Source organism: Lepisosteus platostomus, chromosome 2, assembly GCF_059453375.1.
Source record: "Lepisosteus platostomus isolate fLepPlt1 chromosome 2, fLepPlt1.hap1, whole genome shotgun sequence".
Classification (NCBI taxonomy): domain Eukaryota; kingdom Metazoa; phylum Chordata; class Actinopteri; order Semionotiformes; family Lepisosteidae; genus Lepisosteus; species Lepisosteus platostomus.
Window position 1 is genome coordinate 74098002 of NC_142612.1, and position 25491 is coordinate 74123492.

The following is a 25491-nucleotide window of genomic DNA, read 5'->3' on the forward strand; positions in this document are numbered from 1 at the left end:
TCTTGGCACCTAAGTTACTTAAAATTAAAATTACTTATACAATTGTTAAAACATGCTCTAATATCAATGTACACTTTTCAATTTTAGGATGAATTATCTTTAATAGAATAATGATATACAGGACTCGCATCCCTGGATGACTTAAAAATGATAACATCTTACAGTGAAATATACTACTATAAAGCAGCATTATTCAATATTACAAAGTGCATCTATTGTTTCAGCTGTGAGGCTGTCCTTTCTACTCTCAGCGCTAGATGGCGCTACAATGTTCCCATGTCAAACCATGTGACATAAAACTGAGTTACAGAAGGCGGCTGTGAGTGCAAGTTCAGGGTAGAGAGAGTTGCAATGTCTGTGTATCGGAACACTATCTGGTTTTTAAAAGGAATTCATGAATATACAAGGTAAGGTCAACTGTACACTATTTTACCAGTCGACGTAAGGTAGTTTCCTGTATTGCTCATTTTGAATGTTGGTTGTTTCGTTACTTGTCTCGACTAGAATCTGAATCTCAATTCTGTCCTGCACAAATAGTTAAACGTTAAGTCTAGCTCATATTTTGGTGTTTACTTTTTCATTATGTGTATGTGTGTGTCACAGACGGGTTCTTTATTGCTCGTTTTTGTAAAGGGTCATTTTTCTAAGTCCTTTAAATGTTTTGAAAAGTTTTCGTTAATTTGAGATTCAGATCTTCACTAAAGAATACATTGTCGTTGAATGGACTTAGAATATTACTGATAAAACATACATGCTTTTTGTTCAAATTACTCAAGTGCCGAAAATACTGAAATGACCTGTTTGCAGTGGAACATGTCACAGTTAAATAAACTACTGTAAAGGAAAATAGAAACTGATACACAAGGATGATCCTTAATTTTACTATCCTGTTATGGCATTTTAAAACGTTTTACCATTTTGGGCGTTAGAAAGGCTTGGCTTATCATCGTCATGCTATATGCACATAATTAATGTTACTAAAAGGAAGAGGATGTTTAAATTTCAGTTTTTAAGATAAATTCGTAGGCTTTTCAGTATAAACAGTTTATTTTCTGTTGTCTAGTCCGATAACCAGCCAGCACAATCACACCCTCCATCACAGCCTGACAAGAGCGTCTTTTGACAGAGAATAATCAGCGATAGTGGTTCATGGCCCACACTAGTCCTTTCTCCCAGCTCCTGGTAGAAGACAATGACTCTTTTTAAAGTTACAGTGCTGAGTGACAGCCAGATTCTTGTTGCATGTGACTTATTCTTTCTTTCCATATTTAATAACTGGTGTATCAATAACTTTTTTGAACATACAGTAATTCAGTTTGTCTTTTGCTTTTTGTGTCCCAATATTAAACTCTTTCATATTTAACATGCAGCCAATTCATGAGTTGACCAAAGAAAATCTCCTTTGCTCTCACGCTATTGGGTCCTCCTTGAAAACTACCAGGGCTGTTGAACAAAGGGATGTTCTTTATGGATGTCAGACATGTTGAGATTGGTGATACTAAGACCAAGAAACAAAACTTGTATCATGCATTTGTATTGAGTAGTTTGTAACTCAAGATGCTGAAAGACGAAAAACTAATTTTGTACCATGTGTAGACAGGACTGTCTTTATCTGAGGTATAACTAGAGTTGGAAAAACAAGAGTGGGTGATGAGCAAATATGGGTTATGTAAGTTAGACACATCTGCGAATGACGTGTTGTTCCGCTAAACAAATGAATGTTTATTTCAGGGGCGGCTATGAGGCTGCCTCCAAGCACTTTGTGGAGAAGGATTTGGATGTTTCGGTATCGGGAAAGTCCTTCATGATCACTGGAGCCAACAGCGGCATTGGGAAAGCTGCTGCCTATATGATAGCGAAGAAAGGTACTGCAGGAAGGGGATTTGAGGGATTGTACATCTCAGGTTAGAGGGGTGCCGTTATAATCCTCCCTAGGGTGGGAGGAACTTGTGAAGAAACCCCAGAAAGTCGAATGTAAGACCTGCTCTACACTGCTTTGATTCCCATTTTGCGTTCAGAAGTAAAATTGTGTACTCCCGAAGTTTTGGATTAAAAGGAATCTGTGGTCCCTACCTTCCGTATCTCGAGGGCCACTGTTTGTATGGTTTACTAATCATTATGCTTTTAATATTGTTAAACTGCTGAAAGAAAAGTGTGTCTGGTATGAAAACTGAATGCCAGCAAGTCTTCTCGCCCTGGAGAGGTATAGATAAGTGGTCAAACAGCTATGCCTGGCTATAGTACCTTTGTTTCTCAAATCAAATTTCTAAATTGCCTTAACTGTTAATATTTCTGTCTTTTAGTGTGTAATTAAAAGGGACAGGGTATTGGCAGGCTCTGGTGGGGTGATTAAACAATTCTGAAGGCTTACCTTCTCATACATCATTTAGGCGGCACTGTACACCTGGTGTGCCGAAACAAAGAAAGAGCAGAGGACGCTAAAGCAGACATTATCAAGGAAAGCGGAAATAAAGTAAGTTTAGATTCTTCCACATGATGTTCATTATTAAACTGGTCTTCCAGTGAAAGGCATTGAGAGATGTTACGGTAAGAAGGAAACAGTGGATAGATAGATGCCTATGTTCTCAGATTTTCTCCACTTGCATTTGACATTTGTCAAATTTCAGCTAAGACTACAATGGCCTTTATTCTCAATATCTGAAATTTGAAATACCAAAGCACAAACATGGTGATGGTTCGTTAGAAAAAAATGTAAAAGTACACTATTCATAGCATTATTTTAAAATCGAAGACAGGCTGCAGCTGAGAACAGCTTTAATTTAAGAGGCATTCTAGAAAGGCAATGTAAATGACCCATAGTCTGTCATCTACAAAAGACTAAAATATTGAAAGCAAAATATTATTTATTTTCAGGATATCCATGTTCACATTTTGGATTTGTCAGAGCCAAGAAAAGTCGGGGAGTTTGCTGAAGCTTTCAAGAAAAAGCACAAATTGCTGAATGTTTTGGTAGGTACAGTGTGAATGATTTTGTATGACTAAGGTGTTTTATGCTGCTGCAGGCAGTATAAGTAGCGGCACGTTTTCGTGAGCTAAACTCAAAATCAGGTGAACAAACAACGGCGAGCAGCAGTGTGAGCAGACAATGGAGCCAGGCTGACGCAGCGCAGGCAAGGACAGACAAGTGAGGTCTGAGCTACCACAGTCCAGAACTGTGAACAGGGAGAAACAAAGTTCAACACTAAGAGACACCGTACAAAGTGCCAGAGGAGGATCCAGACAATGAATTCTGGTGAAGCAAGGGTGCAGAGTGGGTACTCAAAACAAAACACAAAATGTAGCAAGCTCTATGACAGAGTTTAATGACAGATTAAGTACCTTGAATCACCTGAATTGGGCCTGGTAGATAACTGCCTGCAGGTGGTGCAAGACTCCTGGCACATTAGTAACCATGGTAACCAGTGCTGGATGATACTGTAGGTGTCCAGTTACCATGTGAATACCAGCTCGTTCAGTCACTCGCCAGCGGAGACAAGCGTGATATAAGGCTTCCACAACTGTGTTGTCATACAAAATGATAAGTATGTTGTTTGTAATGCATATAACTATGACTAAAAGCATATACTTCATTAACAGTTATCTGGTATAAGTGATTCTTAATACCAGTTATAGGTATTATAGTAGGTATAGAATACTGAGGTAAAAACTCCTTAAAATACCATTCTGTAATTCTGTTGTGACTGTCAAAAAAGTTGATATACCTTTATTGTCAATTGATTTATTAGATAGACTTAAACTTTAAACATATGCAATCCTTTTTTTAAACTATTTTTATATATCTGCCCCAACAACTACAAATATGTTCTGCTTTTTTTCCTTGACAGCAGTAGATGCTTCTATAGACCGTACTGATTTCATATTAAGGAAGTTAGTTCAACGTTATTACTGTGGGGGTCTGGGAAACCAACCCAGTCTGATTTCTCTGTTGCTACACGCTTGTGTTTCAGATCAACAATGCAGGATGTATGGTAAATCAACGTGAAGTTAATGCAGAGGGACTTGAAATGAACTTTGCATGCAACACTCTGGGTAGGTGTGCAGACCTTGGATCAGCACTAAATTAAACTACAGAAAACACTGAGGATTTAACCATGTCTTCTGAGAAGCACACAAAGAAGTGTCTTATATTGTACTATTGCTTTTGGTGTTGGAGAAGAGAAAAAACACATAAGATGCTAATAGTAATCCTAATAATTATTTAAGGGAAAATAAAAACATTGAAAGTGCCAAAGAAACAAACTACATGATGTAATTCATGGGTTGTTTATTATTCAGGTTAAATCTTGTTTCGTGCCCAAAGGAATTGAAAAGGTAACATTGCTCAGTCCCTAGAGGTGAAAATATTCCAACCAGAAGTGCATTTCAAACGGAGAACAAGAGGCAGTTCTTTAACCAAAGGTTGTGGGTGTTTGGAAAGCTGTGCATACCTGAATCCCAAATCCCACATCATCGTCACATGATTCACTGCAGGCTGACGAAAGCCTGTGGATAAAGGAGAAAGGATACGAGTAGAACTGACACACACACTGTACACAAACACAGATCTCCATCCAGTAGAATTACTGTAACCACGTTTTGTCTTACCTGTGATAGTGTGTGTATGACTCTTTTGTGTTTTGGGCATTATAGACCTGCTGCTGCATCACACTGAAATAGTCAGAAGTGAACCTGCGATTGGCTATTGCTGAAGAAGTGACTGGATCTTTGTGTTTCAATGTGCACTGCTGCCCTTTGACAGTTGTTGGGGGGTGTTTGGTGGCTGAAGGGCTGGGTGAACAGGTGGAGTGGACAGTGGATGCTACTGTTTAATAAACCTCTTATAATTAATTTTCACCATATTTTGAGACCTGTAGTGTTTTTTTTCCACCTTCAGTGTCGCTTAATACTGTTCTTGGGCAGCAGCGTCGAGGGTTCTGGACTTGTAACTGACAGGTCATGGGTTCAAATCCTTCACCTGAATCGCTCCAGTAAAATACCCAGGATGCAGATGTACTGAAAGTGGCTCAATAGTGTAGGTGGATAAAAGCGTTGGTCAACTAAATTAGTAATAACTTAAAGTTTTAATAGATTTTTTTTTCTAATCTCCAGGTACATTCATTCTCACCAAAAGTCTGATCCCTTTACTGGAAAAAAGCAGTAATCCTAGAGTGGTAAGTGTCTGTACAGTACATAAAGTCCTGCCTTGTTATTCTAAAAACGGCAGTTAACTGCCATTTTTAATGAGCCTTTTTTGTTGTAACTTATGACATCCCACTGTTATTTGCTCTCCAGTTTTTTTTTTATTAACAAGTAACAAAAAAAAATTTTTAAAGAAAATCTTTGTGCTTTGTGTGACAGTGAATACAGAATAATAAACGTGTTCAGGTCAGAATTATTACTGGGCTCTGACAAGAGCACCTCAAACCCTTACAGTGACTGACCTTTCTCTAGCACACGAAATGCAGCTCTTTAGTGTGATTATATCCTGCTAGTGTGTCTTCTCTTGCTTTCCCCAGATTACGGTCTCCTCAGGAGGGATGCTCGTTCAGAAGCTGCACTTGGATGACCTGCAGTCTGAACAAGGCCGATTCAACGGCACCATGGTCTACGCACAGAACAAGGTATGGGACACAGGCCAGGCAGTCCACTGGATTTCCATGTGACAGGAATTGGAGGGTAGTGGTTAAAAGATTACAAGATTTGTTTTGGATGTGGAGTTCCTATATTAGTTTAGTTTAAGAAGGCCCCATTACATCTTCTTGGATCCGCACTCTCCTGTTGAAGTGCTTGTTTTTTGCTCTTCTAATTTAAAACGGGACCGGTATCAAATATCGAAGAAGTAAACTTTATTCTTACCTGTGTGTAGAGGCAACAAGTAGTGATGACTGAAGAGTGGGCGAAAATGCACAGCAATATTCATTTCTCTGTAATGCATCCTGGATGGGCAGACACACCAGGTAATTTTCACAATTATCAGACCAACGTACTGTAGGTGCTTTGCTGTAGAGGACAGTCTGGTTTTCAGTGTATCTAACTTCATAATGAAAATACTTAAGTGGAAGCTCAAAAATCCAAATATTGATCTCCACATGGTGAATCGGGAATGTTGTGTGTGTGATGTACTGTCGCAGTCTTATGAATTTTACTAACGCAGACATCCGTACAATTATCACAGTCCCTTGTATGATAAATTCACAGCCTGTATCTACTCTTTATGTTAAGTCCCTTGTTGAGTGCAATTATCAGGGTGATGAAGAGTTTTATAGCTTCTGGACCTGTAGCCATTGTGAAATAAAGCAGGATTTCTTACTCTTGTGCAGCCGTCCAATCAGCAATGCCCGACTTCTACCGCTCCATGAAGGACAAGCTCCGCACTGCAGACCAGGGAGCCGACACCGTGGTGTGGCTGGCCGTGTCCGAGGCCGCCCTGGCTCACCCCAGCGGCCTGTTTTTTCAAGGTGCTGCGCCTCGGCAACTTAGAGCATTACCAACCACTTAACACGAGTCCAGAGCCTGTAGTGAAAAAGAGTGAAAAGGACCACTTCCCTTGATATAACCTTACAAATTCCACCAAGAAAACAAACCTAAGCTCACTTTTGGGTGGCTCTTTAGCATTGTATTAGATTTTAGAACAAAGAAAATCACTATCTGATAACTGCAAGTTCATTGTCCTGTTGGTTCCAAGCATTGCTTTGAATGCGGTCATTGATGCTCACAGACAAAAAGACACGCTGGCAAGATTCCACTGCAGCTGCTACTGTATATGATGTCTTCTTGGGTTTCCTGAAAGCACTCCATGAGGAGGACTGCTGGATTATGGGAAGGCCTCTCATCTGTGCTCCACCCATTTCTCTGTAGAGCTATAAAACATTTATTAATGGACTCATCTCCAAATACAGAAGAATGTGTCTGTCGTGTAGGTGTTTAAGTACTAAAGTACAATGAAAAATATAAATACAAGGACTGGAAGACTGGCCTGTTTGTTTAAAACAACCGTATTAATCTCTGATTTGGACTGTTACCTTGCTGATCTCTTCCCCATCATGTAAGCTCTGTATTCTCTACTGAGCAGTTAGTCTGATGTGTTTATTTTCTAGATCGGAGCCCTGTGCCCACTCACCTGCCTTTGGCCTGGACGAAGACATCTCCAGAAGACAAACTGAAATTCATTAATATACTGGATGACTTGGCAAAGACCTTTCAGCCTCACTAAAAGTCCAGCTGTGCCTGACATTGGATGAAAAGTATTAACACGTGACCTGTGCATTAAAATGATGTACCTTCGGTGTGACTATTAGTTGGCTTTGCCCATGCTGCTCTGCTGCAGGTGCAGATCTTATAAAGATACTAGATGCCACTCGCCTGACGACTAGAGTTTCAGAGTAGGGATCTTAGTGATCCAGAGGCTTTGAAAAGCTCGAGGAGGGAGTGTGTGTTTTTTAGTGCCTTTAAAAGACACTCTTGTTCCCCTACGTAATAAGTTAAAATTGATTCAAACCCACTGTCAGTCTAATTCCTGCTGTTTTTCGAATTTAGTTGATTTCCCGTGTTAATATGATTTACTAAGGAATACAGTGATTTAACTAAATCTGATGTCAAGAACTTAACCTTCACTTACAGCCTGTAATAAAATATTACCGATGGTCCTGCTTTTCAGTTTGTGGGTCCCTGGGTTACCAACAGTATTATGCTTATGTGTTATTTGCGTGTATTGATATAAATAAGGTAACACTGTGCACTTTAAAAGTGGTAACTTTTGAAACTTAAAGCTTTAAGTTGCTTAATGTTATAAAGGTAAATAATCTGTAAAATGCCTTACTGAGAGTTCTCATTTAACACGCAAACAAAAATTGTATTAAAGTATTCAAATAAACTGATTTAAAAATGTATGATGTCTTTGGTTCTTTATACAGTAATCCATAAGCAATCCTGTGCAATAAGTTGCTTCACATGAGGTTCCATCACTAACATCAAGCTGTCAGCTATTTGCTTGCTGTGACTAAAAAATGTATTTGGCAGTTATGAACCCAGACTTACTCTCCACATTTATTCTGCGTTTCTCAGCTTTTTTGTGTGTGTAGTTTATTCCACAAGTAATAGGTTTATTCCATGCTGAAAAAAAGAAGAAAGAACACAACGTTTCGGCCGTGGAGCCTTCTTCAGGTGTGGCTCGAAACGTTGTGTTCTTTCTTCTTTTTTTCAGCATGGAATAAACCTATTACTTGTTCCTTTGCAGCCTACGCATGCTGATGCAGCTACCCACCACAAAAATTCCTAAAAGCTGATTTAAATCTGATAAACAGTAACAGGAAATCTCTAGTTGAAGTCATTACTGCTAAAGGAGGTGCCACTAGGTACTGAAAATAAGTTAACTTATTTACATAAAAATATATGCTGTTGGACGTTTTTTTTTGCAAGACTTTAATGAAGAACTAATTACATTTTAGGTCTTGAATAGACAATACAGGTCAACCTAGGGTTTTTACAAACTTTTCCTCAATACTAATAAAACAGTAATGTACACCTCATAAGAGTAATATTTCTTTTAAATACAGACATGCAAATTCAAGAGTGTTATGTAAGTTTATTAGGTATGCTTTCACTCTCACATTATCTCAGGTGAGAACTATCAGGATTTAACAACATTGTCAAGTGCTCTTTAAAAATACAATAGATACAGTTCAAGTGTGACTGCAAATTTCATTACAAATTACATGGAATACATAAAAATGAAACCTTAAAAATGAGAAAATTGATTCTTACAACCGGGATCTACAAGGTGACAGAAAGAAGTCTGTTTTTGCAGTTCAGGCAAACATCAAATTGTTAAACCTTCATGAGTTAGCATCCTGCTTGAAGCACCTTAAAGTAAAAGAATCAAGCTTAAGATGCCTCTTATTTAAAAGGTGGGCACTACTTGGATTTGACTCAGTCATACCTTTTCTAGCCAGAGTTACTAGTTGTTTGACACTAGATTGGAATACAACACGTTAATGTCCCCAGCCATGGATCATTATCTCCCCATTGGTTTTCTATAAAATACAATCTCACAATAATAAATATCTCCGTTTCTCAATCCAGACCTCTTTTACTCTTCCAACTTGTATGTGAAGACATCTCTTTCCAGCATGGTAAATAATGTTAGTATGAAAACTATTTTAGAAAGATAACCTTAAGAGCAGTCCTAAAGCATAATGGCAGATTCCCAAAGCTAATATTACAGGGAGCAGTTCAGTTTAAATTATAGTGCAGGCTTCAAAAAAGGTAACTTGATTTTACAGGTCACTATAGCAAGGCTCAGAGAGAAAGTATTCACAAACATGTATAACAACCTAATACTGTCATGTAAACGTCTTCTCAAACTATTGAGACCAAATCTTGCTAGTGCTGGGGTTAATGGTTAACAAATTGTGAAATAGAAAAATACATTTATTAAGTATCTTTCACAGATAAATCACTTAGGATCTACAAACATTAAGAAGTTGTGTCATGACCAGAAAACACAGCGGTTGTGATATTCCCTCTGTAGTTTAAAGAATAAGAGGGGGTGTTCCTGGTCATCTGACTGGACTGCAGAAATTTGGTATTTTGACAATTCCTTCCCAACTTACCTTTAGCTCCTGCACTGCTGCAAACCTATTAAGCACAACTTGTAATACTATCTATCCAAGTTAAGTGAACATAAAACTTCCACCTAAATATTAAATGTAAAATCCAGTCTATAACTATTCTGATTATATTTAAGAGAGTATATTCAAATGTGGAAGTTCTATTCAGCAATACCACAGGATGGATGCAGTCTTGAATACAAATATAATGACCTCAGAATGACATAAATCTTTATGCTGAACCTACTGAAAGGAAATATACAGCAGCCAGAGAAGCCCCAAGTCTTCACCTAAAATGAAACAATTCCAAAAGTGGTTTTGTTAAGATTTAACTCTCAAAAATGTGCAATTCAGTGCGAGGAAGCAGTGGTTCTCTTGATATCCACCCAAACAGTCTATCGTTTATTTAGACGGGCTATAACTCATGGCCAGTGAAAAGGTCACTGCTTCCTTATGAAACCGTCAAGCTGGGTCAAGCAGGATGAATTTACATGTTCTTAAAACTAGAATGAGTCATAATGAGTAAACAATTTGGTGTACATGTACAGCCAGAAATGCTTCATTTTATTCTTAGATTTCTTAAACTTCACATTGTACCTAAGGAACCTAGGAAAAAAGTGCTAAATCTTCAGCCAGTAACCTTTAATCTTTCGTATTTGCATACACTATGACGTTCTCTTGCTGAACTCTGTATAGTACTGCAGTGTACCAAAATGAAGTCACACATTTAGGCACATGAAATGTCAGATAATTCTTCTCCTTCAAATCCAACAATTGCCTGGGAAAAATCCACCTTACATTTACAAAGAAGCTTTTAAACTTTTGAACCGTTTCCTAAAGAGAAAATGAAACCTTGAGTGTTCAAGAAAATTCCCATGGCACAGTTTATATCAGTACTGTTCCTAAATTCCGACAACTGCAGTATGTGAGCATACAGTATAATCTTCTACACAAATAAACACTCGTAGGACATCTTCTCCAACTGAGGCAAAAGTTCATGACTTAGTTAACTGTAAGGCCAGCTAGTGAAGAATAAGAGGCAGTACTAGTACATTTCTACACAAAAAGCACACAGAGGGAAACTGAACAGTTGAGCATTGAGAGCAGATGACATCGCGAGATGCTGGCACTGAGTTATTCAACATCAGCGTTTCTTCTAGGACCCAACGTAGGAAACGAACACCTTCAAGCTCTTCGACGACTCCAATTTTAATAAGCTGCCGAGTTCCAGCTGCATTGAGAAAGTCTGTTAGTGCAAAATCACATTATTCTTAGACCAATCTGGTTTAAAAAAAATACCTTGGCAATCATTGATAACTCCAAGTATTGTACCACAAGAGACTCCCTCCTTAACCAAAATGAAACACGGGCATTTCATTAACAATCTGCTTCGGAAGTATTTGGTAGAATCAATGCATGCCAAGGCAACTTCATTCTAATGACACTGACGGCATCTTGGATTGGCTTATGAATGAAATAGAGTACATTTCTTTCCGCACCTCGGACATTAAAGTGAGGTATACAGACAGGTACAGCAGGTCTCGATCACGTTTTGCTATGAATGTTTCAACACCCCCCCCCCCTCCGGACAGTTTATTTGCGTGTGTGTGCGTCACTCTGTGCAGGATCCTGGGGAAATGTCGGAGCGATCCGGAAAAAGAAAAGAAGGAGCAAGGGATGCAGCAGTACGGCAGTGCCGTCGGTCCGAGGTGCGACAGCGGGAGACGGCTCTCAGCGCGGAGAGAAACCTGTTGCTATGCTGCAGCCGACGACTTGCGTCATGTCCCAGATCTGAAACAAAAAGGGAGTCAACAATAACAGAATTCGGGATTCAGTGGCATGCAGGCTGCTGTGACTGGTGCTCCGAACTTCACTGGCTTGATATCTGAATGTTTTAATAGACAGACAAGATTTGCCTTCACACGGCCTGAGATTTAACATGGATAACTTGAAATCGTGTCTGTGATGCGCCTGTTTTCTCCTTGCTGGGGTCAGCTTTTCCGATATCCCTTTAGTTGTTTCTTACCCCATACACGAAACCCAGTTTAACTGCTTCAGACTTAACGAGTGTACCTGTAAATTAACTCCAGGGAGGGCATACGAGGGCATACGAGCCTTAGTGCTACAGAGCCTTGTGCTGTGTAAAAGATGTTGGAGGGGTCAGCTGAGAACAGCTACAGTACATCCATGAGAGAGTTTATTACAGGGTGAGACAGCCTTGGGCACATGACTGCCTCCACGGATCTTCACCAGTTAATTGTCCTTGGTCATGAGATGCAGTGCAGGGCTGAGGCACAGAGTGGGAAATTTTGAACGAGCCATGTGTCTGATGAAAAAGGGATTTTCCACCTCAGTTCGGTTCATAATACCACAAACACAGCAGAGGACAAGCTTTGGAGAAGCACATGAGGCAAATCTTAGACGTAAAAGGCATGCCTGCCCATGATTTATTTCTAGGGGTAATGAAGACTTAGCCATTTTAAGGGATTCCCAGTCACAAGAAACACAAAAACCAGTGTTCAAATGATGAGACCGCTAGCAAAAGATTCTCAAGGAACAGGCGTCACAGAAAGACCTGATATTCTTTTTGCTGGAGTTGAGAAAGTGGGTAGGTTATTCATGCCTTGAACACAGGTTTTGAAAACTGTGCCACGGCAAAATGTAAAACCAGGGTAAAAATGCTTTTCCAAGGTCAAAGTGTGAGATTTCTCCCTGCTCTGCCACAGTGAGAGCTCCCTACCTTCACAACTCTGTCACTGCCACAGGTCACCATCAGGCCCCTGGAGATATCCATGTTCATGCAGCTGATGTTGTGCTTGCCCTCGTGGAAAGTTGCCAAAGACGTTCGACTAAACAAAAAGAAAAGACAGAATCAGACCATCATATCAGTCCCACCTCAGAGGCCTCATTTAACTTCAAAGTAAAGAAATGACCATTTTAGTTTTCAACTATTTGTCTTCCATTTATTCACGACAATTGCTTCCAAGTGTCTTGTTTTTGAGGTCTTCAAAATGTGATTTCTTTCCTTGAAATACTCTAGAATTCAGAGGGCTGGTTTCATTGTTACTTACTGGGGGGAGGGCACATACTAGCTAACGATGTGGACCGTCCCTTAGGGACAAGAGCCAGGTTAACGGCAGGCAGGTTTCTAACACCCGAGTGCCTTACAACGGGTGCAAGAGAACTGTCATCGTCAGACGTCAGCCTGCTCTCATGCAGCACAACATGTGAGGAATCTGGCACGTCGAGGTCCAGAAATCAAAACCCAAAGGCTTACTCACTCCTCGTCTTTGATGCTCTCGTAGCAGTCGTCACAGACGCGCACCTGGAACTCGAAGCCCATGACGGGGTAGGTGGAACGCTTAGAGCTGCATTTCCCACATATCGCTTTCCCACACTTCCTGCAGTGGTGCTGAAGAACAGAAAACACCCCAGTCAGGGGCACAGCACAACAGCCGAACCAATCCACGGCGGAGCAGACACACTCGCTCTGCTGTCAGGTAAAGCCGGCACGGCCGGATTCTCTTACATTGTTTTGGAATTACAAAGGCTGAAGACAGCGGTTTTCTCTAGGGCATCCATGTTTGGCATCCAAAAGCACGCCACCCTTGCCTCCCCACCTTACTCCTCCCCCCACCACCCTCTCGGTTTCCTCCTCTTCCATGCCTTCATCATGACCTCCTGTCCCGACATAACCGCTGGACGTCGCCTCCCCTCTTTCCCCCTTCCTTTTCAAGCCACGATACCGTGCAACCCTGCACAACCTACCCAGTAGAGCAGAAACTTCATAGGAGGCCCCAGTTTAGAAGGATGCAGTTTCCTCGGGCTGACAAGACCTAAATCTTGGATCTCAACAACTCCGTGGGGTGTCGGACTCAGGACTGCTCTCCACAGTCTCTCGGGGTCTCGCCACATACTGTACCACCCAAATCCACGCAGCCCAAGAACCGCCAGCATGAGGAATGTGCTCGTCACGTCCCCTCACCTGCCGGAGCCCTAAGGTCTTTGTGTCCCACATCTGTTTGAGGTTCCAGAAGAAGGGCTGCTCGCACTTCTGACAGGAATCGCTCTCCTGCCACTGCGGAGCCTGCAGAGACAAGCTCTGGTGAGGGAACCACGAAACCCCCCCCCCAGTAACAGCACAATGCAGGCCTACAGACTGTGGCACTGGAAGAAACAAGCCAACACATGGGCTGCCCTGCCAAGTTCTTTACAGAAAGTCCTTTATACTGACAACTGCATTTTTACTGTACATTACGAGACAAAACCCAATATTACACATTGATTACTTTCACAGTGCTCAATTAACAAATGCAAAACATCTGCCACTTTAATTCATATTTGTCAACAAATCTGAAGTACGACCATTTCTAACATACTCTGCCAAACTCAAAACAACTGAGCTTTCTTCCACAATGCCACTGGACAGGACGCAATAGCAAAGCCTGGATCATTTCTTTGAGCTTTCAGTTCACTACTGGAGTGCAAAACTGCAGTGTATCTGAAATCTCAATTTTATTTAATTAATTGAATGATGCCGTGCTAGTGTCCTTCCTTCTGCTTACGTCCCACAGGTTATATTTCAGCTAGAACGCCTGTGAATGAGGGCCGTCCTAAAAATCGACCAACGAGCGCAGGAATCATACCAATTACAAACCTCATTCAGCTTTTCCAGAACTGAAATCAAATTTAAAAAGGGCCTCAAATAGTCAATGAATAAGATCTTAGATGGAACAAACCCAGAAAACACAGGGCCAGGACTGAGAACCACTGACCTAGAAATGGTGCAGTTGTTCACTTTGAACACCAGATGGAGCTCAACCTTACACAGGTCTGAGGTCAAAAATAAGGACAAAAAAAAAGAACTGCATCAAGCAGCACTCAAAGACTCAACAAAAACCTATACATCAGGTAAAACAGCTCAGCTCCTGCGCAAGATCAGCAGCTTCTCACAAACTGCCGCATCTGTCTGTGGAGAAAACAGTAACATGCAGGAACAGCGATCCAGGCCTGTACCTCCTCTCTGCTGGTGTCCATGTTCCACACGGTGATGCCTCCGTCGGCAGCACAGGACAGCAGCTGCCTGGCCAGCTGCAGATAACACAGCGCCTGCACGCGGTCACTGCCAAACAGCAGGCGCAGCACAGACAGAGGGGAAAGAAAAGCAGCTTCAGGAGCTCGCCTCCATAACGCCTCATGTACATAATTATCTCTTGGAGCTTGCTGGGAGGATTTCATAAAAGACCAACATGCGAGTCCATGAAACATATTGCTGCATTTTTCCTGCACATTTAACTAGATTATTTTCTGTTCCTTCTGTAAGGCTGTAAGTGAAACTGCGGCACAATTGGGCTGAACTGAGGGGCACTTTCCATTATCTTAAAATATTCTGACATACAAGACTACAAAATCTATTAAATGACTGAAGCTTAAACATTCATAGTCTCCAGACATGCTAAGCAATCAAGAGGTTCAGCAAGGCTCTGTGTACCTAAGACGTGATTGGAGATGAATTCTGAGTTAAAATGATGGGGGCCAACCATCAGGACTGGGGTAGGGAAAGATTTCTGTATGTGTTGTGGGTTGTGGATTTTGATCACAATCAAAAATGATTCTGTTTATTTAATTTTCAACCATTTGATGCTTACTTTTTAAAGGAATTCATAATGTGCTTCTTATTGTTACTATTTTGCATTAGAAACATTGAGCAACGTTTATCTATCCATACAGGAGATCCTAGTGATTTGCATCCAGAGACAAGAAAATAAACCGAATCATTTCAAACAAGAGAGAAAGACCAGCAGAAGCATTTACGCATGGATGGTTCTATCTTAATTCAAGTATGAGAAATGGAAGATTAATTCAGGAGTATCTTGAAAAGTGTCAAGGGGGAAGCCAGAGACGTTGCGGTCATTATGATGATTTCTGGACACGCTAACAGAAGCACCATGGCATGCAAAACAGCAAGAAGCATTTTGCTTAAAAAAATAAGCATCAAGTGGTTGAAAATGAAATAAAAACCTGAAAAATCTCAAATTGAGGAAAGGGGCTTTAACACAATTGGACTATAAAAACACCGAAGTGCAAGAAGCCGCGAAGAAAATATAAATCGACTGTGCTGGCAAAAGTCATTAGGCAGCACTTGCATGAACAGATTAGCATAATTAAAGGATGATGGCACACTGGCTTCTGAGCCAGATGCGCGGTCAGATTATTTGGAATGCACGTGAAAACACAGCCCGTAAAAGTGGCCAGGCCTGTGCACTTACTGATGACCCTGGAGCAGCAGGGATCTTCCTTTCCTTCCGCCGATGTCCCACATGATAATGCTGTGGTCGCTGGCCCCAGAGAAGAGTAACCGCTGGGTGGGGTCCCACCACAGAGCCCCGACACTGCCTGACAGACACACAGAGCGAGGTCAGACCCCGACTCGAGAAGCACAGCTCTCCCGCAACAGGCACGCTCAGGAAACCGTGGACAATATTGCTCAAGAGCTCCGGCGTTAAACTGAAACCCTCTCATGTCTGTGCTTTTGCAAGGGCTAAAGGGGGAAAAAAAAGCTTGAACACAAAATGACGACGGGGATGATTCTATACCAAAAGACACGAAAAAGCGTCAAAATGCAGGAGGCCAGAGCTGCTTTTGTTTAAATGAACCGATAAATGAACGTAGACACAATAAATGAACAAACACACTGGTTACATTAATACCAGAGAACATGATCAGGCCATGTGAAACAGCACTTTACACGTACAATGTACCAAGGGCTTTTCTTTAGATTCATTTTGATTGCAGGTTCTCTTTAAAGGGAAGAAGGTACATAATGCCTTAAAATATTGACCCTTTACACCAAACTGTTATCTTTAGATTGTTCAGTCAAAACTCTTCTCTGCATTTATCTCTTCTTCTTTGGAAAGCCAAATTAATTTTTTGAACCTTTTGCTGAACCTGTATAGTGCACACTTTCATTTAAGACAAAATAAAAATATTAAGATTATACCCGCAGTTTCTGTACATAGAAATGTTTACGGCAAACTGCTGCAGGGAAAGTAAAAAAAAGTACAAATGACCACAGCTTGAGATGTGTTAAAAAAAGATCAGTAAGTATACTAAGTGTCAGTATCACATGTGACTGCTTGTGGTTATCTTGTGACCAAAAATCAGAATTCAGTGAATCATGCTACAATCATCATGCTACAGTCTTACCTAATTTGTTGTTTAAGGTATTGCTTATGGATTAGGGCGTTTGCTTTTTGAAATTCAAAGTCTACTCAAATACGTGTTTAACAACTTGAGTTTCTACAACTAAAACCATCTCGGTCACACAGTTCAGAGTGAGAAAGAGGAAGTTAGTATTTTGTGTTGCAGAAAAGAAAGTGTTATGACAATTGCAGATTTTCTTCTGCATCCTAGGATTGATTGGTACACACATTTATACACAACTTTGTACATAAATTTATACATGCTGAAAGAAATCCATCCGGAGACAATGAAATGAAATATTTTCTTCAGATACTAAGAGGTTGCTGGCAGCAATTAAGAAATGAACAGCAGGAAGACTGCAGATATATACAGTATATTATCTAAAGTGTGAGGTTAGTGCAATGTCTTTGGTATCCAAAATCTGACAAGCAGAGATTGTTAATGAGGCAATTAAAGCACTGCAAGTCATCCTGTTACTCATCACACTTAACCTTGTCTTTGAGAGACAGAAAGACTGCTCCTGCAATCAGCACCAGACGTCATGGCAGACACCTGGCTAGTTGAGGCGAACCGCAAAAAAAAAAAGAAAGAAATGAAGGATCTCCACAGTGTAAAGCAGACAAGCACTTCCATCAGCCCGTTTAACTGAGAACGAGCTGCAGAAATCTTTGCTGTCTGGTTTCGGGAAGTTTCGTTCAGAGTTTAGTCAAGGTCTAATGAGGCGAATAAAATTCATTTAAAAAAAAAAGATTGGGATATGTTGTAATTCTGAAAGTTTTAACAAATTTAATCAGATTAAAAAAATCCAGCAAAGACCAGGTCGTATGCCTCAAGAGGTTTTAGCTTTAATGTTCCTTATTTTTACAGAGAGGAAACAGCTGCAGAGAAACACGAATAGTTCTTCCCATTTACGATTTGTCTTCAAGACATTCTTATCAAGGCACACATTAACGAAACACTACTCTCCCGGAGAAGGTCAAAGCTCAGGATCTGAGAGGCACATGACACTCGACAGTACTTATGTGTACACGATTATGCAACCTAAAATATTCCAGGATTCGGGCCTCGCTGTACAAACCGTCTCTTTCCTGGAATTATAGAGTGCTACAACTTGTAGTATTTCCTCAAATCAGACAAACACTACAACAACATGTACAGCAGTATACTATTACATTGTTTTATTCCTATGAAAGAATCTGTACTTAAATGTAAAAAAAAACTAAAAATCTTTATTGCGTTGAGCTGATAATACTATTTGGCATTTCACCTCCGTGAGAGAAGACACCCACCTTGTTGCTGCTGTATGTGGAACAATTATTAACGTAATGGAAAAGAAGCTGAGCTGTAATGTCATATAATTGAGAACCTCCGTTTGTCTGTGGCGGAAATACTCAGTCTGAGTCAACACTCCCAGCAGAGTCTGCACACAGGCTCAATACGGAACACTAATACTGACAAAAAACTCTAGTCTGTAACTGCATGTTTTTGGAACCTTACACAACAACACCATTTTTTTCTTTAAATTCAAAAGTAAAAAAATAAATAAAACTGCCACTGTAAAGCAGTTTGTATCATTTATAAGTCATGGCCTCTTGCACATGTGTTAGGTTTGGATATTTACTTTGTGTTGTGCTTCCTTGTGCTTCCAGCAGTCTTACCTTCATGTCCCTTCAGTGTAGTAATGACAGAGTAGGTGTTCTGTGCCAGCTTCAGTAGTGTGATCTGCCCAGAGTAGTCTCCTACGAAGGCATGTTGTGTTTCATTGTCGTATCTGAACAAAGTCAACAGTTAAGGAACACACACCATCCAGACCTGACACATTTAGCCAACACAGGAAAAAAAATAAGGGTCACAGTTAGGGTTTTCTATTCCTGATTTCAGGTAGCTCTAGCTGAATTAAGGCTCTAACTGATTCATAACTATTGATTTAAGAAACTGCTTAAAAAAAAAGTGCAGCCTCAAACTTTCAATGCTAGGTGGGGGTCTGCATCACACAGGGGGAGCAACACTTAAAAGAGAAATAACACTTCTGCTCTTGAGGAGTTTCAAATCACATAGTGAAATTATCTTCAAACACTTGTTTACAAGTGGACAGGTTTTAACATAAGCTTCAAATGACGCATGTGGAAATATTTTAAAATATCAAATAGTGCAGCAAAGGCCACCGTTTAATATACATCTGTCAGCATGACTGGTATTAAGTTCACCTTTTCCTGTGACTGGGAGAGAGAAAAAATACTCTAGACTCAGGGCTTCTTTGCAAAAGATTTTTTGTGATGTTCTCAGTGTTGTGTGATCCTCCCACATCAAAATAAAAACATGGTGTTTATGAAGTAGAAATTCTTCAGACTGAACTGCACATGACAAGCCCTTTTTTTTTTCTTTGGAGTGGAAAAGGCATTAAGTACAAATTATGGTTTTCAACACCATTAGTACGTTAGGAAATCCAATTTCCCTACCTTGTTAATGGGAAATACCGTGTTGTATGCAGAACACTATAACAAATAGTAATTTAATTTCCATCATCTCAACTAAAAAATGTTACCCATTACAAAAGGCATAGAAATCAAAAGGCTATAAATGTGTATTAATAAAAAATTTCAGGTTACATTTCTACAGTACAATATGACGGTTCTGTAGTCTTGGTTACTTCTCTTTGTGTATTCTTTTAGTGTAAACTTTTAACTTATCCACAGGATTTTTTAGATTCCATTACTTTTACCTTGAGCAGTATCAGAAATCTCAACAATAGGTCATAAAATGGTGATAAAGAATGAAAAGCTCTGAACCTCATCATTTACACTGGTAACAACTACATACATCACTGCAAGATCAGACATTTCTCTTACACTATAAAGCTCCACTGTGCTTAGCTTTAGAGATTACCTTTAGAAATGAGGGCTGTTAGGCCTGATCTTGGTTTACATTATAATCTACAGCAATTTAACCAGATTTGCAATTCCAGTTTGGTGTCCTGACACTCAAAGCCTTAGTTCCCATCACTATCTCAGCAGTGGTTAAAAATTATAGTCCCACTTGTGAGTGCATGTCATCAACGTCTAGAATTACAAAGTCAAGCAAAAATGCGTTAAAATCCTAACATTAAAAAAATTAAGTTAACCAGGAAGCTTGCAATAACTTGCTTACATTCCATACAAAGATAGTTCAAACACCATATGAGATATTTAAACCTTTAAACTACAGATCAGGAGCTTATTGCTCAGGTAGGGCAAGGTTAGATATTCTGACAGAGACAAGAAGGAACATTTCAAGCATAAGATATCGCTGACCTTGTTAAAAACATTTAACAACAATGACAGTGATGGCGAGCAATGCTGTTACAATCTTCTAAGCCTATTTTTTACTTATAGTTCTGATGCTGGATGGATCAAAACAGAACTCAATTTAGAACAGGACCCCTGAGATACGACTAATCCTGAAGTGGAAAGATAAAGCCGATTCACAAAATATAAGGGCCACTGGAATTATATTTTCCGTCATATATTCAGGATTCTCATCCATTTTTTTAAAATTTCCTACTCCATAAGCCACACAAATGCAATTCTGTACAGGCTTAAAATAAGAGTGTAAATAAATATTTTTAGGACTTTTAGTAAAAAGTAAAGCTCTTTTGCATTTTGAGAGTCTCCCCCCATTGTTTGTCCTGTGTTATTATGGACATAGGTGATACCAGCAGGTGTGAGCCTGGTGAGTACCTGGATGGGAGATCTCCTGGGAAAGCTAAGGTTGCTGCTGGAAGTGGTGTTAGTGAGACCAGCAGGGGGCGCTCACCCTGTGGTCTGTGTGGGTCGTAATGCCCCAGTATAGTGTCGGGGACACTATACTGTAAAAAATGCACTGTCCATCAGATGAGACATAAAACCAAGTTTCTAAATCTCTGTGATCATTAAAAATCCCAGGGTGTTTCTTGAAAAGAGTTGGGATGTTACCTTGATGTCCTGGCCAAATTTCTCCCAGGTCTTTACCAATCTCGGCCTCCTAATAATCCCCATCTTCGAACAGGCTTCATCACTCTGTTCTCCTGCCCACTGATAGCTGATGTGTGGGAACTGCACCGGCAACCATCCAGGTGGAGCTGCACACTGGTGGTGTTGGAGGGGAGTCCCCACTACCTGAAAAGCACTTTCAGTGGAGAGTCTAGAAAGGCACTATATAAGCGTAAAGAATTATGACTATTGCCAGCATTTCTCAGAAACGCCTGTTTCTCAGGACTTAACTATCTTCTTGAGGGCTTTTTGTAGAATTTGGCACAGACACGCCCTGTAAGAAGGTAAAGGATACTGCAGGCAGGAGGCCCAGGAGCTGAAGCAGTGTCGACCCAGCATGCTGCCACTTCTTGTGCACATCCAGCTCACACACTTGTCGTGACCAGAGCTGATCACCCACTCGCTCTCTGGAGAATACATGATCCCAGAAACCCGGTTCTGATGAGCTGCAAAAGTAGCACACACAGTTAAAGCTTGCACTAGCCGAAGGTTTCAAAGACACACACATACACATCTGCCATATTCAACCAAGCAACTCTGGTATTCCCTTAGTACTTCAAGTAGATAGCTGAAACTGGGTTCACACCTTCCCCCTTCTCTCAACGACAGACTCGTTTCCTTCTAATCCTCTCTTTTCATTTGCAGGTTTCGACTTCACACCTCTCTCGGCTTCGCACCACCCGAGTGCCCACTAGGTTTTTGTTCTCCTATGCTATAGCATCTCTGCTGACTTCCCTGTCTTTCTCACAGCCAAAGAAGGCTCCACAGCTTCTCTTTTCAGCATGGAATAAACCTTTACTTATTCCCTTAGTACTGCATGCAGCACAACACTGTGCACAAAAGAGAGCAGGCACAAACACAGGCACAAAGGGGAAAGAAACGGGAGAATACCACTGTGTCTGTTGTATGGTACATCAGAGTATGATATATAAGAGCTGGTAGTAAATCTGAGACATTTGTATTTTTTTTTGTTTTAATCATATAGTGTTTCCTGCCAACTGGATTCTTCTTGCTACCCAGTAGCTTTATGATTGAGAGCTACTGGTTGTGGATCTTAACAGAGGTTTTAGTTCATATTTTTGAGCATTCTCTCTGACAAGACAGAGTTCACAAGCTGTGACACTTGCTCACCATCTTCCTGAATCTATTCGTTTCTCAACTGGCACATGAGCCTACTTGTTTTGTAAATACAGCAAAAAAGGGGATGATCATCTTGTGACTGCTTTGAAGAAAAATCTTGAAAAAGCAAATATACAGCCAGAATCAACTCTGCAACTGTCACGCCTTTGTATCTTTCAGAGACTCGACATTCTTTTAAGAAAACCTGAATGTCATTCTTGTAAAACATTTCTGATAAACCACAAATGTTCTATAGCCCTCTGAAAGACAGGTATGACACTAGGAGGCCAATGTTTTCATCCACAACTCAAAGGTGTTATGCAATGAACCAAAACACAACAGCTATTTTTGTTCCCAAGAGAAAGAACACTCACACTTTACCTGGGTAAGTTTTGACAAAAGTCATCTTGTTAAAGTCTTCAGCAATAACAAATTCCTAAAATGAAATGCAATGAAATACAATGTTAAAAGTGACTCTGGAGATTTTCAGACAGCATATTCATCTTGTTAATACAGGAGAGTATTATGTGCTCCATAGGTAAGAATCTGAGTAAACCAATAGAGCCTTATAATCAGTTCCCACGTTAGAGCAATATAAACCAAACTTACTCCTGTGTATACTTTCACTAAAGTTAAGTTTTTACATTCTCTTAATAACTGTATGTACATATATGTTTATTAATAAGAGAAAGACGTGTTCCTCATCTTAAACTGAGCCAAAAACAGGTATTGGGAGTCTACTGGTTTGTGCCCCTAGCAGATTTGCCTGTAATGGGATCAGTGATCTCACAGTCTGCTGGCTTCCCTGAGAGACTCGGTAACCGAGCAGGCAGGCAAAACAGAGCCACACCTAAGTGAGCTCTCAGCAAGTAAAATGATCCAAGGTCCCAACACCGCTGAGTGACAGAGAAATGGAAATGAAAAAAGAAGAAAGGAAATACATGTGTGCAGAAATCTGAGCCCACAAGGGACACAAAAATGGAAGGGGAGGTGGGGTTGGGGGGTTATTTGCAGGATTAGTCATCAAAGCTGGCTGCAAACACTGTTCACAGCAAACCCCTGAGGTGAAGGGGCGACAGTAATATAAAACTACATTATATGAAGGGGCTCTACACTGTGGACACTGTTAGGGGTCTGGACTCGTAACCTGGAGGCTACGGGTTCAAATCCCAGGTGACACATTTGGCATGGCACTTTATGACCAAAAGATCGATTACCTGGATTAACCAATGATCAATTCAGATGAAGTGAGAAGTAAATAAAAGTGTAAAGCAAATAAATGACGCGGTACACATTCTGAAGTCATCAAAACGAAACAAGATTGCTAGAGAGTCACCAGGGGATTCAATTACCAGCTTCTTCTCAGATCTTTACAGCTCTCCTAACATGGACTGGGGAAAAGTTGAGGATCTGTGAGGATCTGTGTTGAGGATCTGTGAGGATCTCACAGAGGATCTGTGAGGAAACTGATTTGGTTTTGGAGTTTTTACATCAGCTGAAGGGGTCAGAGTTCCAGAATGTGTTAGCTGAAGCATTAGGAGGCTCCCTTGAAGAAAGTCATCTGACCTTGTGCCCTGCCCCCCAACCACAGAAAACATGCAGAAGCACATCATCTCAAAGAGATTCTGTGTTTTTTTAAGAAAAGCCGAAAACTTGAAAGCTATTACTCACCACTATTGCTCCATTATCCTGTCCTACAAATATGCGTTTGCTTTCGTGGTGATATGACATTGATGAACATGGTGCTAAAATTTAAAAACAAAACAGAACTTTTCTCAGCCACGTCATTTTTCATCACACAGTACACAAGAACACAGAATGATTTAAGACTTACATGAGACCGTATGGTAGATGCTTGGCCAGTACTGTCCACTGTCTCTCTTCAGCCACACTCGTATTGTTCTGAGGGAGGACAGGCTGAGCAGTCAAGACAGTGCGACACAAAAAATGTCCATTTCCTAACCATACATGTTGTTATTAGCCATGCAAAAAACTACACCGTAGCTTTATTAAATGCATTCACTGGACAACTAAAAAAGGCACTGCTGGGGTAGAGACGCGACAACTACTTTACCCCCATTTTATGTCTGCTAGATAATTGTGAAATGAGGAAGAAATCAAAATAAATAAATGTAATCAAATCAAGTTTTTGGAGAAAAATATGCTAAAGAAAATGAAAGCAGAATACAGTGTTTTAGACATACGGAGAAAACGTGAGGGGTTTAAGCGTCCAAGTAGATCTAAAGAATAACATTACCCTAAGCGTCTTCTTACATATTTCAGTTGTTATAAAATAAATCATAATACATAAATGCTTGTAATGAGTTTTTTAAAATAATTAAAGTAAGAACATTGGTTTCCGCCCATTAAACAGCGGTAATTTGTGGTTTATAGATTCTTGCTACTGTTTCTAATTTAATACTTTCCCGTCAATTTTAGCTTGACAGACACACTTCAGGACAGCTGGCTACTTTTATTTCCTTTTTTAATAGATACAGTAATAAGCGGCGCCCAAACAAGTATTTACACTTGGATAGTCAGATTCACGTACTTTGTCTTCCACTTCTAACCCTGCTACTATACAACAAAGAAAACAGCACATATGGGTGAAATGAATTGTTCTTGTCCGTATTGTGTCGGGAGAAACCGGACCAAGTTCATACAGCTCAGTATAATCCGGGGCGGCGAGAAGGAGAAAATCCCAGTTTGGGAAATTCAGAAGTATGCAAACACTTTACACGGCTCCTCGCCTGACTCGCAGTCTCCACCCTGCCTTTCAAACTGCACTAAACAAAACGTGAAAGACGCTGTCGCACATACATTAACAACGGGGCTCGCAGTTATTATTATTTTTTTAATAAAAAAACGCCTCCCCAAACTCCCCCGGTGTATTATTTAGCGACAGGGCTCATCCGCAGAGCCCCCTCCATCTCCACAGGCGGGTCCCCCCAGTTCAAGATGCGCTTACCTGTCCTCGCTAACCGTGATCACCCCATCTTCCTTCGGGATCAGGACGGCCACATTGACCGCGTCCTGGTGGCCTTCAATCTTGTTTAAAAGGACAGGTCTTGAGCTCTGGGGCCTGGAATGAATCTCAGCCGCCATATTTCTGTTTTTATTTTTTTCTGTTTTTTTTTTCCCCTCTGCCCGGCAGCCAGTACTAATCAGCTGACAGGGGATGGCGCACCGAAACCGGAAAAAAAATAACCGTATTGTCTCAACGAGAACCGCACTATGATATCTTTTTTTAGGAAGGAACATTTTGTTGATCAATAGAGGCCTCTAGCGCTTACTCACAGAAATGCTCGCACTACAGAAAAAAAAACAAGTTTATAAGTGTAGATGATGTCAATTAGCACAATGTCGGACGGACAGCCGCCTTATGTTTGAACATTTTTGTATCACTATTTAGTGCTTATTTTCCCCCGAGTGTTTATCACTGTTTTCTTTAATCGTGTGTATCAACATTAGAGCAAGATCAAAGCTATATCATTAATCGTTCAAAATACGCAATAAATGATCCTTGGAAAAATGTAAACGTGTGGAGCGATTAT

At 40.4% G+C, this 25491-nt stretch overlaps 2 protein-coding genes across 2 annotated transcripts; one reads left to right on the top strand and one right to left on the bottom strand.

The window, feature by feature from the left end:
- Positions 1–259: 259 nt before the first annotated feature.
- On the top strand, positions 260–7887 carry dhrs12la (dehydrogenase/reductase 12-like a). Its single transcript, XM_088617884.1, has 10 exons — positions 260–407; positions 1732–1865; positions 2391–2473; positions 2875–2970; positions 3969–4050; positions 5110–5171; positions 5517–5621; positions 5867–5957; positions 6321–6458; positions 7098–7887. The coding sequence occupies exons 1-10, from the start codon at positions 352–354 to the stop codon at positions 7211–7213; spliced, it is 963 nt and encodes a 320-aa protein (XP_088474010.1). The 5' UTR covers positions 260–351; the 3' UTR covers positions 7214–7887.
- Positions 7888–8569: 682 nt separating this feature from the next.
- wdfy1 (WD repeat and FYVE domain containing 1) lies at positions 8570–25114 on the bottom strand. The gene is made up of 12 exons (XM_088617914.1): positions 24906–25114; positions 23772–23839; positions 23609–23682; positions 22319–22373; positions 21114–21264; positions 18470–18582; positions 15878–16004; positions 14625–14730; positions 13594–13695; positions 12890–13020; positions 12349–12457; positions 8570–11399 (listed from the first exon to the last, which is right to left on the bottom strand). The coding sequence occupies exons 1-12, from the start codon at positions 25040–25042 to the stop codon at positions 11340–11342; spliced, it is 1233 nt and encodes a 410-aa protein (XP_088474040.1). The 5' UTR covers positions 25043–25114; the 3' UTR covers positions 8570–11339.
- Positions 25115–25491: the final 377 nt, after the last annotated feature.

Coding starts and splice junctions, on each gene's coding strand:
- dhrs12la (XM_088617884.1), top strand. CDS start 352: ATGTCTGTGTATCGGAACACTATCTGGTTTTTAAAAGGAATTCATGAA. Junction 1,866..2,390: donor CTATATGATAGCGAAGAAAG/GTACTGCAGGAA, acceptor TACATCATTTAG/GCGGCACTGTACACCTGGTG. Junction 6,459..7,097: donor CAGCGGCCTGTTTTTTCAAG/GTGCTGCGCCTC, acceptor TTTATTTTCTAG/ATCGGAGCCCTGTGCCCACT.
- wdfy1 (XM_088617914.1), bottom strand. CDS start 25,042: ATGGCGGCTGAGATTCATTCCAGGCCCCAGAGCTCAAGACCTGTCCTT. Junction 21,265..22,318: donor TTTTGTCAAAACTTACCCAG/GTAAAGTGTGAG, acceptor CTACTTTTGCAG/CTCATCAGAACCGGGTTTCT. Junction 18,583..21,113: donor TCCTGGGCCTCCTGCCTGCA/GTATCCTTTACC, acceptor GACTTTGTTCAG/ATACGACAATGAAACACAAC.